Source organism: Amblyomma maculatum, chromosome 2 (genome assembly GCF_055883805.1).
Source record: "Amblyomma maculatum isolate TAMU_Amacu chromosome 2, ASM5588380v1, whole genome shotgun sequence".
Lineage (NCBI taxonomy): Eukaryota > Metazoa > Arthropoda > Arachnida > Ixodida > Ixodidae > Amblyomma > Amblyomma maculatum.
This window is the reverse complement of record NC_139345.1, coordinates 48,391,780-48,407,770: the sequence shown is the minus strand read 5'-3', so window position 1 is coordinate 48,407,770 and position 15,991 is coordinate 48,391,780. Positions and strand designations below refer to the sequence as shown.

The following is a 15,991-nucleotide window of genomic DNA, read 5'->3' as shown; positions in this document are numbered from 1 at the left end:
CAAGTTTCTCATTCCCATGGTGCTAGGAGACAGGCCCGAGCAGTTTCCGCTTATTTCTTCACGCAGCAGCTTGTGCTACACATCAGCAAACGGACAACAAAGGTATCTCATCTTGTTTCGCCCTGCAGTTTCTCGGAAGTGCAAGAAAATACAAAATGAGCCCTTACCTGTCACAAAGTGGTCGCTGCAGACACGCGAGTTGGTTGTTGGCTGCCACGAAGTTCCATCAACATTCACACGGCACATTGCCTGCACCCACTTTGCTATTTTAGCTGCTTGCAGTGATGCCGCGGGGAATATAAAAAGTCTCACATTTCGTAGCGGCGCATCGCTGAGGCATCTCGCCGGTGATTTCAGCAGGCATGCAGAGCTCAGAGATGACAACAGCGCAGCAGCAAAGTGACGAACGAAGCAACCGGCCGCACTACCATGCACTGCTCCAACCGCCGCACTGGCCGATGAACCACCAAAAAACATGGCGGTCGCGAACTTCCCGCAATGCACTGCGCGCGCATGCGCAGAATGCCACCATGAAAAAGGTCCATTGCATGGGCTCCTCTGCCTTTCGCAGTGCTGCAGATATCTTGTGAGATGAAGTATATATGGTGGTGATATGGGCGTCCTGTAAAATATAGATTGCATGTTGGGTTCGAAAGAGCGGGTTTATAGCACCGATGTATTTACGTCATTTCAAAATAATGCAGTTCGGGGTTTCCACCCCCGCACGCAGCCACTCGACCTGTCGCGGCCGCCACCGCATTCGTTTGCCTTTGTTTTATTGCGAAAACAATAAATACTACTGTAGGTTTAGAGCCTTCAGCGTAGCGCGGCCAGTAGCCACGTCTTTCCCACGTGACGCTGTGACGTCACACCCCACGTGAGCTGGCAGAAGCTGCGAACTTGGGTCTCTCGTTTCACATGGGACGGTTATGTCAGAATCAGCCTGCTATGACCTTGGTATTCACGTTACCCCTATAGGCCACTAAGGTACGTTCGTACAGCTTGTTTAAATCGGGGCTTTATATAGGGGCTGAGGAAGAATAAAAAGAGAATAAGAACGCTCGGTCACCCGGCCGTAGCTAATGATTTCGCTCAATATTTGGTTCAGCAGCGTTGAACCCTTGTAATTTTTTTCTGTCAGTTCTAACATCCGCAGTAATTATTGTCCCATTAAAGGGCAGTGATGTGTCACGTTTGTTATGCTTCTCATTGACGTCATCGTTTCTGGCACGATTAAATATGCCGAATTTATTAGAGAAATAAAGCGGAAGGGATAGACAGGGCTTCAAAAGCAGTGCGCAAAGCCTTTCATGTGGGCACTTTCCTTTAAGCACTCTCCTCTTTTTCTGTCCTGTTTATCGCAACGTTTTTTCAACCACATATCACGTACACTTGTGAACAACCCCGCTCCATTTACTGACACTCCACCGCGCGTTTCGACGCGTCGGTCTTTGGCTTTTGCAATGATGCCGGTTATTTCCCCCGTCGGAAGGCCACGAGTAAACAAACTCGATCGATGGATCACGAGATATGTACGTATACGCTTTGCCAAAGAAGGTAATTCCCCTCGTATTCGTTTGTGTACAAAGCTGAGAAGGAAATGAGCGCCGCACTGCGGTTTTTGGCGCGCGCCATTGGTGTTGTACCGCGTGCGGAAACGACCGCTATCACCCCTGCGTACTTTCCGAGCATACGTTCACGGCGGCGAAAATGCGTCACATGGTTGGGCGAGTTGATCAAACTCTGAGACGAGACATGCCTCCGCCGTGGTAGTCGCGACAAGTTTTGTGGTCCTTTCCAAATGACAGAACTATTTTCTTTTTCGTCAAAGTAGAGATTTAATTTCAATGCAAAGCGCGCCGACGAAAAGCGTTTTGAAGTAAACTTGAGTGGGAAAGCTGAGCCCCCCCCCCCCCCCCCCTCTCGAAATAAAGATCTTCCGCTCCCTAATGATAATGCTGTTGTGGTCATTAGGAAGCGGAAAGAAAGATAACAGAAGTGAAAAACATAGTCATGTCTCAGACCAGCAGGGTAGACAGGAGGCGCGCGACTCTCGATGTGGTTGAGTAGATGTGTATCCCCAAAAGCACAGGTTTTTCGCAAAGAAGTGGTCTACCCGATCAAAACAAAACTGCACACTGTCGGCGCCTGAACTTTCAATGAAAGATAAGATACTAAATAGAGAGAAGTGGAGAAGAGCAGATTTTTTTTTTTTCTCCGTTGCATAGCGCAGCAGTCACATAAATTGTCCCGGGACAAATGCGTCGCCAGTGACTCACTTTGATACTGGCATGGAACATAAAACGTCATTGCATGCACCGGCTGAAAATACTTCACAAAGCGAGAAGTGAGACGAATCGTGTCCGTGTCCGGAATACTTAATGGCGCTGTTGAGCTTTCTCAGAGAGCCGCGATCAGTTCCGGGCAGTCAGCAACCGATACCGCTCAGGAGAGGATATCGTTTAGCTGAAACAAAAAGTACAGCCGTGCGGAAAAAAGTTTTTTTTCTGCCATCTGCGCAGTTTTTAAAAGAAACCATAATTAAGTCGCAGACGAAGGAAATTTAGAGCCTAATAACTTTTTGCATTGAATAATTATCAGCATGAAGAACAAAGAATTTTACAAACGAGCAAGGCGGGAAATGTGTCGGAGTAAAAATTGTACCTTGGATCAGTATTTCCTTTCTTAATTATAGTTGTTGACACATACATGCCGATTGTACACACCGGCAGCAGTATAGTTACCACTTAACATAAGCGCATCTGCAACTCTTTTCTTTCGTCGTTTTGGTGGAAGTGTGGGGCCTAAACATTTGCAGATGCACACCATAAGCATAAGGTGAAAATTCCGCAAGAACGCATTCCCAACCATTATAAAAAAGAGCTCCTATTTTCTAACTGTTCATTCTTCTTTATCTTCTTGTGTTCATTCCTCTTCAACTTCACTTCTCAGTCTGGTCAGCATCGTTGTGTTACCTATACTCCAACTAGGCCACGTATGCTATGCAAACAAATAATAAAAAAAAGTAACCCATTTCGAAAATATTGGCACGGAAAATAAAGCCATTGCTGTACTCTAAAATCTACCTAAAGCTGAGCACGAAGTGAACAACATTGGGAAGATAGTGAATTTTTCTGCTCACTTCGGTTTTTCTGGGCCCCTTGGGCTATCGCAGGTATTTGCAATGGACAACAGTGAATGTCTTTTTTTTAATACGAAAGCATTACTAGGCTGTGTGAACAAATAAATGAGAATTAGTGAAAATGGTTTATAATTAAATCCTAATAAAATAATAATTATGACACAAATTATAGATAGGGCGAATAAAATGAATAAACATAAACAAAACAGCATAACAATAAAAATAAAGCAATTCAACATAAAATAAAAATAAACACATTAATAGTAAAAATTGATACCCTCCCGCCAGCGCTCATATGCTTTCGCATTGTCCCAGTGTTTCTGCAGTGACCTCTAAATTTTTTTGTCGTGTCGCACACATGCGGATGACACAGCCTAAACACCTCGGAAGCTAATCATTCTCCAACGCGATGAAAGCCGAAATAGAATTGATCGCGCGTTCAACGAAAAAGCAAAGCCGGCAACGTGCGACGCGTTCGTCAGCCAGCACGGGAATGCCTGGTGCCGCGGCGGCGTTCATCGACGCGCTGGCCACAGGAACAAGAGCGCCACCCGTGAAGGACTGCTCGGCACTCGTCGCAGCATTGATTACCAGCGCGTATTCGACTACAGCACAAAGCAACAGCGCTGACGTGCATTTCGCCTCGTCCAATCGTTACAACAAATTAAATTTGCAAAAACGCTGATAGCGGCATTTAGACTGCCGTGGCAGGGACTGAACGCAAACGACGGCCAGTCGCGATCGCAGGCTCTGAACATTCGTGCCATATTTCCCACCACTTAGTCCCATCATCTGGGGAGTCGACGGCAAGACGGGCCCAACGAGTGAGTCAGCTAGACTGATAATGACCCAAGCCCACCGGGCAGGAAACGAGGGTAGCCGCATCGCAAATCGGATTTAACTTTCGGACCCTTCTCGCGTATCTCCACAAAGATCCACCCTTACGAAGCAAGGTTCCAGATGCCGCAGCACTGCAGAGGTCAACAACGTGACGCAACTTCCCTGTCCAGCGTACTTTCCGAGACCTCATCACGACACCACGAAAACGTCGTCACCCACGAAGAAGGTCCAAGTCCAGATAATGTCAGGTTGGCGAAATGCCCGTGTGACGCACCCGGGCGGAGGACCCCGGTGCGTGCGTTGTACGGCCAATCGGCGCGCCGACCTTGCCACCTGGCTGCTGGCTGCCGGCGGAAGAAACGAAGAGAAAAGGGGACCGCCCTCCTTCCTCTCCGAGGAGGCTCGGAGGCGAAGGAAGTTTTTCAACTCTCCTCTCCCTCCCGCCACTCTTCCTCGCTGAGGTGAGGGCCTCCTCCTTCACTACGGCCGCAGAGCACAACAGGAGAGCGATCGGCAGCGGCGACGTAGAGTAGTACGTCCCGCTTTTCCTCAGACCAGCCCTGAGCGGCCCCCAGTGCGTCGTCGGACGCCGTCGTACGGTGTGGCGTGTTGTTGGTGATTTGTGTTCGCGAGTGACCGCACAGAGCAAGGGCCAAGATGCGTATGGACTGCGTGGACCGGGCCGTTTCGTGGCTCTTCCAGGTGGTGGGCGAGTTCATAGCCCGCTACCCGGGCTACTTTATCATCGTGCCCCTGATGCTGGCCGCGTGCCTGGCCACGGGCATTCAGCGCATGGTGTACGTCGACGACCCGGAGTACCTATTCAGCCCCGTCAACGGTCGTTCGCACGACGAGCGGCGCATCGTCGAGGAGCTCTTCCCGCAGAACACATCGTTCAACTTCGACATTGGTCGCCAAACGAAGCCCGAGAAGTTTGGGCGCCTCATAGTGGTGACGCGCGACGGCGGCAACCTGCTGACTCGGCGCATCTGGGACGAGATCATGCTCCTGGACCAGATCATCAAGAACATGACCGTTTTGTGGGACGACGATGTGTGGACGTACGAGCAGATCTGCGCCCGCGACGGCCGCTTCTGCTACCCGAACGAGCTGCTCGACTTTTACCCATACATCGACCAGATTGAGAACGGCACCTTCAAGCTGGAGTACCCGTTGCGCATTGACCGTGCGCGCCAGAAAATCTACTTCACCGGTGCCCTGATGGGCGGAATCGACCGCGACGCGGATGGCTTCATCAAGTCGGCGCAGGCCATGGCCATGTTCTACTACCTGGACACGTCATCGCGCAAAGCGAACCTGCGTTCGCAGGCCTGGGAGTACGCCTTCCTGGACCTCATGGAATCGCTGGAGTTCGAGCACATCCGCTTGGCATGGTTCACATCGCGTTCGCTAGCCGACGAGCTGGAGAAGAACACGACTACTGTCACTCCGTTCTTCAGCATCACTGTGGTTATTATGCTCATATTCACGGTGACCACGTGCCTGATGCGCGACGCGGTGCGCAGCAAGCCGTGGCTTGGAATCTTGGGCTGCGTGTCGGCTGCTGTGTCGGTCATAGCCGGCTTCGGTATGGTCATCTACCTGGGCCTCGAATTCATCGGCATCAATATGGCAGCGCCGTTCCTTATGCTAGGTGAGTGGCTGATCACGCACGAATTCTCTCAAGCGAACATGCATGATTCTTCACTGTCTTTCCAGCCTCCATGACACCATAATACGCATACAACGTAAGGGTCTTACGATATTTATTCGTCGTGTCCACACCGGCATCGAGAATGGTAACCAGGTGGTAGGTGAAGTTCGAAGGTTCGCGAAATTCAGTGGGCAGAGCATCGAGGCTGACCTTGTGAGAGTCGGGCTTGCCAGTCAAGATGGACAGCGCGTATACCAAAATCGAGTTATTAACAACCAGCAACTTGGATCGTTGAATCCTATAGCAAAGACAGATGGCTGAATTCGCGACTATTGCTTCACCGCTTGGTGTGTCGGAATGCCGATGCCTCTAAGCCGAAGGCAGCATCTTGATTGCCAGGATGCAGAGGTATTTTAGTGCCTAAAATAAGGTTACGTAAGCACACTCCCGTGAGCATCGTCTAAGCGAGACGGGCCACATAAGAACAGTAAGAGAAACTAGCCTTGTTTGAATACTCAGGGAGATTAAAATTCCGTGCATGCAGTTTCGCGCGGCCGTTCACTTGTGACACTTTGGGGCCGCCGCGGGGCGCCTCGGGATGTGCCGTCGTGCACTCCTCGGCTCGGGCGTTGCTGGTTAGTCGCAGTCGTGCATACGTGCATATCCGATGGATTGAGTGCTTCGGCGAAAGCGACCGGTGCGTCTACATTCCGGGCTTCACCGAGGGTCTTTGAGCGTCGGCGATTGCTGACTCATACCACGTGACTTGTACTGATGAGGAAAAAACGGACGGTATAGCTTTTGAAGACACTTTTAAGAGACACGCTCATGTTGTAGACACAACATAGCATACAAGGACCAGGCGATAAATACGCACAAGCTTCATGAGCTGTGTCTGTGCTACAAACGTATCATCATGCATGACCAACTTATCGGACCATAACATTCTTAACTACGAGTTTTCAACACTATGTAGTCTGGCAGGAAAACTCGTACATCGGTTATAAAATGCCGTCAAGTTAGCCAGATCACCAAGCAGCAAATTGAATTCCAGGCGGGCATTTTTTATTTGTGAGAAATCTGCGGTGTATTTTAAGATCTTTTTTCATTAATTAATTAATCGCAACGGTTCCAGCTGCCGATGTGTTGCGAAATTTTGCTGTATAAGTTTGTTCTTCTCTTACAGCGACTAATTAGAACTGCCATAAAAAAACCAGTGGACTGTGTTTTTGAAAATAAACAGCACAAAACTGCCATTTGCTGAGGGAGGATCCGCGGTTTTTTCGGTTGCTACGATTCGTTATGTATGTAACAGAATTACGTTCAAAAACTATTTCCCAAAATTTCTCCAAAATTGCTGGGTATGAGGGAACGAAGGAATAGCAGTACGATGATTAATATGCAATAATCGTAGGCACCTTCTTTTGCTAAGTCCTCTCATATGAGGTGGAAAACGGCAGGTTCAGCACAGCGCGTAAACTGTCTGATTTTTTAGTTATTTGTTCCTGCATTCCTTTAGTCAGCCTCTTTTTCTCAAGCCTAGCAGAGCGCTTCAGGAAAATAGTAGCTCCTCAAGTAACATTAACGCCCGTCTATAACGAAACTATCTCGATTCCTTACTGACTGCTGCTGCAGTATCCAAGAGTGCAGCTACTATTTTTTACACACATGCGCCATACACTGTCATATTGGCGCATGACTCGAAATAGCATTCTTCTCAATTATTCCCGAAACATCTCAGTTATCTAACTAGTTGCAATATTGCCTCGTACGAACTTGGCAAACACTAGTTACTGTCAGCCGTACCATTTGAAGCCCTGTAGCCATGGTGTGCGTGCAGGCTCACGCTTCTTGAAAGTTACGGTCGCCGACTCCTCGATCAGTTCCCCGGACGTATTGCTCGCTCGGGCGTGACAATGTTTTTTTAATTTTTGCCAAGGACGCAACGCCGGACGTGTATTCGCAATATACTCGACCCGAGAGATAACTTTTCCTGCAGGAGCAGCATGTATTGATCAGATTCGACGTTTCCTATAGCATATATATACTGCACCGCACTCGGCAGTGCTCAAAAGTTAGGCAACTCATACACATCGACTCATGTATATATGACGACATGCGTTTCACAGTCGATCCTTCGCCGTTGCTACGCGCCCCTATTGCCGGTGAATTCGGGAAGATCACTTTTGCTCGAATTGGCTTGATTCATTTCGACGTGGTTTGACATTCATGGTCGCTGGACTTTTCTAGTCTTCAGTACGAGCTGTTGTTCTGGTTAACGGAAGTAGCGAGTTTTTTTTTTTTTTTTTTTTTTTTATGCGAAGTAAGTGCAAGGGAGGAAATGTACTTATTATAATAAATTTACTTGGAATGCGTGCGCAAACGAGACTCTTTGGGAACTGGCTATAGAACTGGTCGTTAAATTTAACCTGGCTGTGGTATCATAATGCAAAGGTAAAGGCGGGAAATCGTAATTAGCAGCAACCAAGCATATATAATGTCAAGTGGAGTACAGTTGATTACATTTCACTACGTGTTGAGAATACGTGCTTAATTCAGTTCGTTGGGTTAACTGCTTCCAGTTCTCTGAACCTGCAGTGAGTCACTTGGAAAGAAATTAGATGCTGTACTATAAGGCAGGCTGAGAGTAGCGATAACCTACTATGTATGTCTGAATCTTTGAAAACTTGGCGAACTAGACAAATAAATATTATTGCCACGCAACTTGAATTGAGATGATGGCGAACCTCGCCGCGCCTAGCAAGTTTATTTCACTTTTGTACTTTCAAACATTTTTCACTATTCGGGGTTTTTCGCCATTTTAAGCAATTTTCTTCCTTGCTCTGAGTGAAATTATGTTTTCCCTTCTCAGTCACTACTGATAGGGATGATTATATCGCTGCCATATCCTTTACGATGGGTAGTGCATAATGGTGCGGTCAGTTTTTAAAGAGGCCTGCTTCATCTGCCTGAGATGCGTAGTTCGTCCTCTGATATCGACCAACCACGCTGTTCAAGTGTTCGAATGGTTTTGCGATTTGCGTTCTTTGAAGCGCGTGATCAGTGCTTGGTATTTGAAAATGTCGTGGAAGCTAGGCGATGGAGTGATAAACAAATTATATCCTCGATGCGCTTTGCTCATTTGACTATGAAAGCGGTTTCTGCGAATAGTGATGTCTACGAGCAAGGAAGTTTGGAAGTCAACCTTGTTTCTTTTTTTTTTTTCTTTGTTCATACCACGGCCGAGGCCAGAAGCATCGCTGTTGTCAGAAGCACCCGATGCCGTGGTCCTGGACTTGACCGTCCCTCCCCTCATTGTCACAGTACGGGAGCGAGTGACGCATACAAGTAAAACTCGTTTGGTTGGATATGCAAGATAATTGAGAAAACAACCCAGTAGTATATACTTTGTGACATTAATTAATGTATTTACTGGAAGTACCGGCCTAGAAAGCCCGTGTACCATCATGAGTATAATAATGTTTTACCTTCAAATCGGGGACGGGAAAGTGACTGACAAGTGCGTTTTTATTGTCACGCGTAACATGTCAGCTCGGTAGCTGGAGTGGAGACACAAGACACGGCGTACAGAGCTAGAACTACTCAACCCCCCCCCCCCCCCCCCCCTTCCCCCTCTTCCCCCGCCGTTTTCGCGTTCCCCGCACACCCCCCGCGTGTAGTAAAAAGTTATCAATAACGGTCAGTAAGCACATTACACTAGATATTTTGATACTTCAGGGGCCTTACTTATTCCTTGTTCACATTGAACCACTTACGGTCAGTCGTTGACTTCAGTATAGGCAACGCATGCCACAATGATTGAGTGTACGGATGATCAGGAGCAGGAAAGACAAGCTGCCAGCCACCTATAGCAACAAGATCAGTGCTCCAGAGTCCAAACCTTGCCTATATAAGCCTAAGACACCGTTGCACGGCTCCCTTTGCAAGATTTTCGAAACGCCAGTCCATCTTCTCATTCACCTGCATGATTTGACTATAGTGACCGCTGTTTATTGCATTCCGTGTCTTGCGCAAGACGTTTTTACCCATAGTCGTATAGGGAGGAGGATAAGTGGTACTTGGTGTGCATGTCAACTTGGAAGTATAGCGAGGAAAAAAAAAAAAAAGAAATGGTGATGGAGAAGAATACAGGCTTCTTTGGGCGATTACTGGAAATACATTTCTGCTCTTCGCGCTTCTCGACCCGCGACCGCCAAGCCTTCTTATGCCGTGGTTCTTGACCAGAGCGATCTCCGCCGAAGCCGGGACAGTCATAACCCATACGTCGTCCGTCGCGTTGACTAAACACCATGCAGGCAGAGCGGGAGGGGCTCCACCTGCTCAGCATGCGGCTGGCGTCCGCGTTTATTGAGGAAACAGCACTCTCCGGCAAGGACACGCTTACGTGCCATGTGTCAGGCTGGTCACTTCCCGCTTCTCGCTCCATTGTTTCGCGCACGGCGCTAAGCGCGAGAGGAGAAACAGGGACGGACGAAGGCGTAGAAAAAGGGCGGAGGGCGAAGGCAGACTCCGCAGCGTGCGGAAAAGCCTGGAGGAAGATGTCACTTTCCTCCCCTCCTTTCTCCGGATTCCCGGCGCTTCTCAGCGGTGGGTCGACAGACTCTCCTTCTCCACCAGCGCATCAAGCGCGGTCACATGAAGCGTTTGCTGCTTCAAAAGTGGCAGAAATGGATGCTTCCAGTCAGGGTAACTGCGGATTGAAAATTTCGGTATCAAGAATTATCTTTTCTTTTATTCCCGACGCTTTCGCTCTGGTCTCGGCATTGTGGATTGCATTGGAAGAGACAGGGGCGCTCCTGAAGGCCGCGCGGTGCAACAGATGAACATTCGCCGCCTTCGTACGACTGAGGCAGAGAACAGATCGTGTTTTCATCTTTTGCTGAATTATCTATTGCTACAATGCTCCACCGATGATGGACACAGTGTAAATAAAATAAATGAACAAAAAGGTAGATTTCTAGCAAAAACAAAAAAAAAAAAACTGCGTACTGAGCCTAAAAGCTACAACGACTGACGATTCCACTGTATACCTCTGCAATTCACCTCAGTTCAATGTATCTAATGACATGTGCATACACTTGAATTCTGTGGTGCAGCTTCAATGAAAGGATAGTCGGCTTACTTTGTAAGCCTGCTGGGGCAAATGAAAGTCTTCATGTGATTTGTGCAGTGTGAGAGAGTGTGCGAAAGCGTACGGGTCACGTGACCTTCAGTGCCGTTTGAGAAGGCCTGGCAGTAAGGGTAGGGTGTGATGAAATGGTCTAGTAAAAACACTTCAAGGAGACCTCGTTCCAGCTGTTGCTTGTTGAGCGCCGCCGCGGCCGGAGGTGCGCTTGAAGGTTGCTGGAATCGAGTCGCACTGTACTGATAATAAAAGTGAATCTCAGTTGTTCGGAAGTTCCGATGCTGCGTGATTATGAAAGGCCTTGCAAAGCAGCGCTTTGGCGGAGCGCAAAGCTTCGAAAGGACGGCTATTATAAGACCGCCCTGTAGTTCAAGGCACTGAGCAAAGTTGTGAGCTTTTCTTTGCTTGCCTTCTTTTACGACTGCGCTGAAGAAAAAAAAGACATGTTCCTTCTTCTATTTCTTTCTTTAAATCGATGGCAGTTGGCTCGCACGTGTGTGCTGCTACGATTGCCATATATGGCACTCGCATACTCAGCGACGCAAAATGCTAAAGGACCGACACAAGTAGGCTGTCTGGGGGGATCCAGGTGCACTGAAAGGCTCACAAAACTGGCATTTGCAACGTCAGCTGGCTTGCGCGCGAACTATGGAATGATGTCAGTGCCGATGTATGTTTATTAGTGATACCTTTGCCACAGCCCACCATGTCACAACACGATGAGTCACGCGTGCGACCTCTCTTTGCATTGAGCACGTGGCTAGCCTGGGCATGGGGTACCCGAAGAGGTGGGCGCTTCGCGAACGCCGCGATATACGCCAGACCTGCGCAGTAGCCGGGAACGTCACCCGCTTCGACATGCACGGCTTGTTTCCTCCCTAGGGAAACGTCCGTCTCCGCTATTCGCAGCACTCTCCGTCAGCTGCGCTGCGCGGTAGCTGACGAGATATCGTCCGCGTGCCCCGTCAGTTTGGTTCGCCGGAACCGGAGGATACGACCACCGCCAACACGAGGCTCGAGTGCGCGAAGGCGTTGTTCTCAGAAAGCAGGGAAACAGAGACCGCTCGCGGATGACTTCCCTCGAATCACTTTTGACAAGAACCGCACTACCGTTAGAAGAAACAATATGAACGGCAACGAAGAGGGTAGCAACAACAGAGGTCCAACTAAGTTTTCAAAACGCAGTGAGAAATAGATGAAAAATTAAGAGGCTATGAAATGAATTGATGCAGATGATATGCCAGAGCATTTTTCTTTCTCTCGGCAGTCTATTCCAAACCCGATTCTATTTTTATTGATTTTCTATTCGTCATCGCTTCTCTGCTACACGTATGTTAGACAATTCAGGTCGAGGCTTTATAGAGACTTCGACGTCGGGCCGTTTTCGCCTTCAACACCTGTCATCGCGACAGGTGGAGAGAAGGAATTCCCTCTAAACGCCACCTGTCAAGGATGGCAGGTGGTCGCTTGCCACAGATTCCGGCACACAGGATAACCTACGCGTTCATTTCAGTTGTTTGTAGTAGTTGAAATCAGTAATTTTCTTTGTGCGGTGGAGGGCTGCCTTCTGTCGTGGGTTGAATCCTCTTGAAACAGTAAAGCGGCTCTAATGACGCAACGCGATAGTTAAAAACCGTCGCGGTGCAAGGCAGCATTTGTTTTTCCTTCCTCCGAATGGTGAAGCTATATGATAGTCATGTAGATCCGGTGGCCATGGCTAGCCGTTTAGCCCGTTTAAAGGGTTCATCATCGTTTATTTACCCTTAAAGGCCCTTAGCTTAGGGCATTACATAAGGGTGGGGGGAACAGACGTGACATTATACATGGTCAGTGATATGGAGCAGAATAAAAGATACATATAGATACATGGGATGTGATAAGATACATGGAAATCAACGTATCAGCATAGAAGACACGGCGGCTCAAGAACAACCCGATGAGATTAAATTGCACATACACACACATCAACCTCGGAAACATAATTCAGTACCTAAAATAAATTGTTCTGCTCAACAAAGCGGCAACGGCGTCTTACATTCGAGCTAGCTGCAGAAACATACACAGCGGTTGTCGCGCTCTATTGCGGTCTCTCTCTCTCTCTCTATCTCTCTCTCTCTCTCTCTCTCTCTCTCTCCAGTCACTATCTCTGCGTAACTGGGCGCCGCGCGAGTGCTTCCGGAAACATGCTCTCTCGGACTGAAAGTAACGGAAACTCCGGAAGCTCGCCGCGCCATGAGCTTTGCCCGAATCGCTCTTCGATTGTGCGCAGCGGTGTTCTTACTCGCCTTGCACGCAACAAGGCCGAAGAAAATTGTTTTGCACTTGCACAACTGCTAACAGCGCTGAAGGATCAGAGGAAGTACGTCTAGCACAGCGTACGTACAAGAACAGTCTTTCTCCTTAACATTATAGTCGCTGTGCTTTAGGGAGGCTACATGCAGCCTTGTTCCTCCTGCCTTTCCTCACACAAAGTCATACGCCCCCCCCCCCCCCCCCCCCCCACACACACACACACACACACCACCTATGTCATGCGCTGCCCATTCGCCAGAGCTCATTTCGCGCCTTTGCAAATGTTGGCGCTTTTCTTTTTCACCCTCCTGTGAATACATCAGAGCTACTCAGTATCACGCTGTCCAGACCTGGCTCTCAGTGATGGGTAGTCGTTCGTAGCATGGCAGCCTTTCTTGCGCATAACTTTGTTTATTGGCAGAACAGAGTTCCTTCCGTTGTGTCACACCTGTTTTCCTGAGCGGCCTTTACCAACAGTCGTCTGTGGGCGTCTTCAGTTCGGACCCTCGTTTCCTGTGACACGTAAACAACCTCGCCTCATTTGTGAAACGGAACTTGTGCAAAAGCTGACAGCTACCAAAGTGCAGTATGAGCACGACTCTATACCTCATCAGGCAGCACTCGTTTTAGCAATGTGCACCGTGAAGGAAACTTCGTAACTGGCGGCGTTCGGAATCAACCGTATACGTCGATAAGCGAACGTTGTACTCGTCGTTTAGGCAATTATAAATTGCGATCTCAGTGGTCCTCGCGCGCTTGGCTGGAACGTCCGATATACTGTTCATTTCAAGGGCAATAGTATGGGAAAAAACCAGCTGGGGTGAAGATTCGCGCATGCGTTTGAGAGCGCAAAGAGGACGAGACGACGAATGTTTGGATAGGGGCACGCGGAGGAAACCGTATGCCACATTAGGCATCCGGGCAGTTGGCGCAGATTGTGTGTGCCTTCCTTCTACACAGAGTAATCACAATATCAAGCTTGAGATAGCCCGAATGAATTCTGTCCGAAGAGCACAAACCTATTCATGAGCTCAATCACAAATGCACAAAATTTAGACTGAGTCAGTCTAAATTAAGGTATAGAGGTAGTCTAAGGTATAGAGTACCATGTGGGAATTACACTGCGCGTGTCAGTCTGACTGACACGCTCAGTGTAATTATCACATGGTACTCTATGTAAGAACATTGCTGGTCACCTCCAAACTTCCAGAACGCTGGCTGTCGCGCTGTTACATGATGCGTGTGCAGGAGAGGTGGGACCATTTATGACATAGCATATATTGTCCCACGACCATGTCAAGTGGAGGTGGCGTGAAAATAGTAGAAGGTGGTAGTGCATCGGCACTGTACCACTACGATTTAGAGACCTCTGTGCCCTAGCCAGCGATGAGGGCGGCACGCGACATCGAAGCGCTCATGGGGCAGCTGTATATTTTCCCTTTCCATGTAGCAGCGCTTCATCTTCATCGACATGCAGTCTATCCCGTGGTTGTCGGGCATTAGGAGTGTGAATGCTCTCCAGTTCCGTTGCTTGAGGTACAGCTAGAAGCAAAATGAAAGAGAACACGGGAGCGTGTGGCCTTTGCGCTTTGCAAAGCTCTCCCACCAACACAAGACGAGAATGGTTAGAACCTAGGACATGTTGGGAAAGAGCAGCCGACCAAGCTTACTTTGGGTGCGTCTTTACCACTGATTCTTATCACCTGTCGGTGGCAGCGCATTTGAAAGCGTGGAGGCCACACGCTCCCGTGTTCCCTTTCATATTGATTCTAGCTGTACGTACAAACGGGTTAGGGGAGAAGAAGGCCGTTCAAAACTAACAATGTTTCGCAAAAGCTGCCACCGCGATGACGTCAATGTTGCACCCTGCTCTCTGCACAGCGAAGAGACGCACGCCTCGTTCAGTTTTGCTGGGCGCACACAGTACAGCAGCCTCGTTATCTTGCGCTGGGTTTCCGCTTCCTCAATGCCACATATATAGTTTGCATGCTCGTTGCGTCACCAATGCCACACTGGTGTCCCATTTCACAGCTTCCTCCACGACTGCTTCTTGCATGCGGGGAAGATAGAGGTTCAGATTAACGCTTCGCTATTAGAATGCTTGCTTTGAGACTGTTAATGTGGTGGCCACAGTTGCGTCAGCTATTAAGGGCTTGCGCAACGGTACTTTGTGATGCCAGAGGCATTTCCTGCGCAGTCAGGATCTGTGCTTCCTGTTAATCCATCAAAAAGTAACCTGCTGGGATATTATCTTTGGACAAAACTTCTCTTGTAAGGATAAATTTATACGAGATGCGGCTTGTACCCTTGCTGTCATCTCGTCGGCTGTCGCGTTTGGTCACTCATGAAGCAAACATGTGCGCACATCGAATCGCGAATTTAGCGTATAGAAAGTTTAAACCCTTACCTACTGTCTAGTGACAAGACCTCGAGCACTACTTGGTCGCCATGCCTCTTATCAAGTGAAAAGTAACATTTAGGGCATGCATGCTCCTTCCTTTTGTCTCGTCCTTCACTCCTTTCTGTTGTCGTTACACGTCAGCAGCCATCAACCACACGGCCCACCGGTTCACGTCAGTACAGACTGATTCCCGCGTAAAGGAAACAGCCTGACCTGTGAATTCTCGCATCTGAACTTCATATTAGGCCCCCATATATTTTCCTTGCCAGACTGCTTGGGGATGTTGCGAGTGGGTAAAGCAGGCTAGACGCAATAAATATATTGTGTCTTTAGTGTTGTTTGACTTGAAAAAGTGACAGATAAGAGCAGGGGCATTCCACACCGTCACCTTTCCACATTACTTGCAAGACAAGGCAGCGAAAGTATTTCGTAAAGTGTTGAGTCTGTTTCACATACTTACCATAATCACGTTCGGAGATAGCATTGCCTGTTTTGTATGCCATTCCATTGGAAGTT

The 15,991-nt window shown here is 48.5% G+C and overlaps 1 protein-coding gene across 1 annotated transcript in view; it reads left to right on the top strand.

Annotated features, from left to right (window-relative positions):
- Positions 1–4,477: 4,477 nt before the first annotated feature.
- The window catches only part of Ptr (patched domain-containing protein), a 102,405-nt gene continuing 90,891 nt past the window's right edge, over positions 4,478–15,991 (top strand). The window contains exon 1 of the mRNA XM_084594060.1: positions 4,478–5,636. Coding sequence (XP_084450186.1) covers positions 4,640–5,636 — 997 coding nt within the window. The 5' untranslated portion in view covers positions 4,478–4,639. The remainder of the gene's footprint in view (positions 5,637–15,991) is intronic.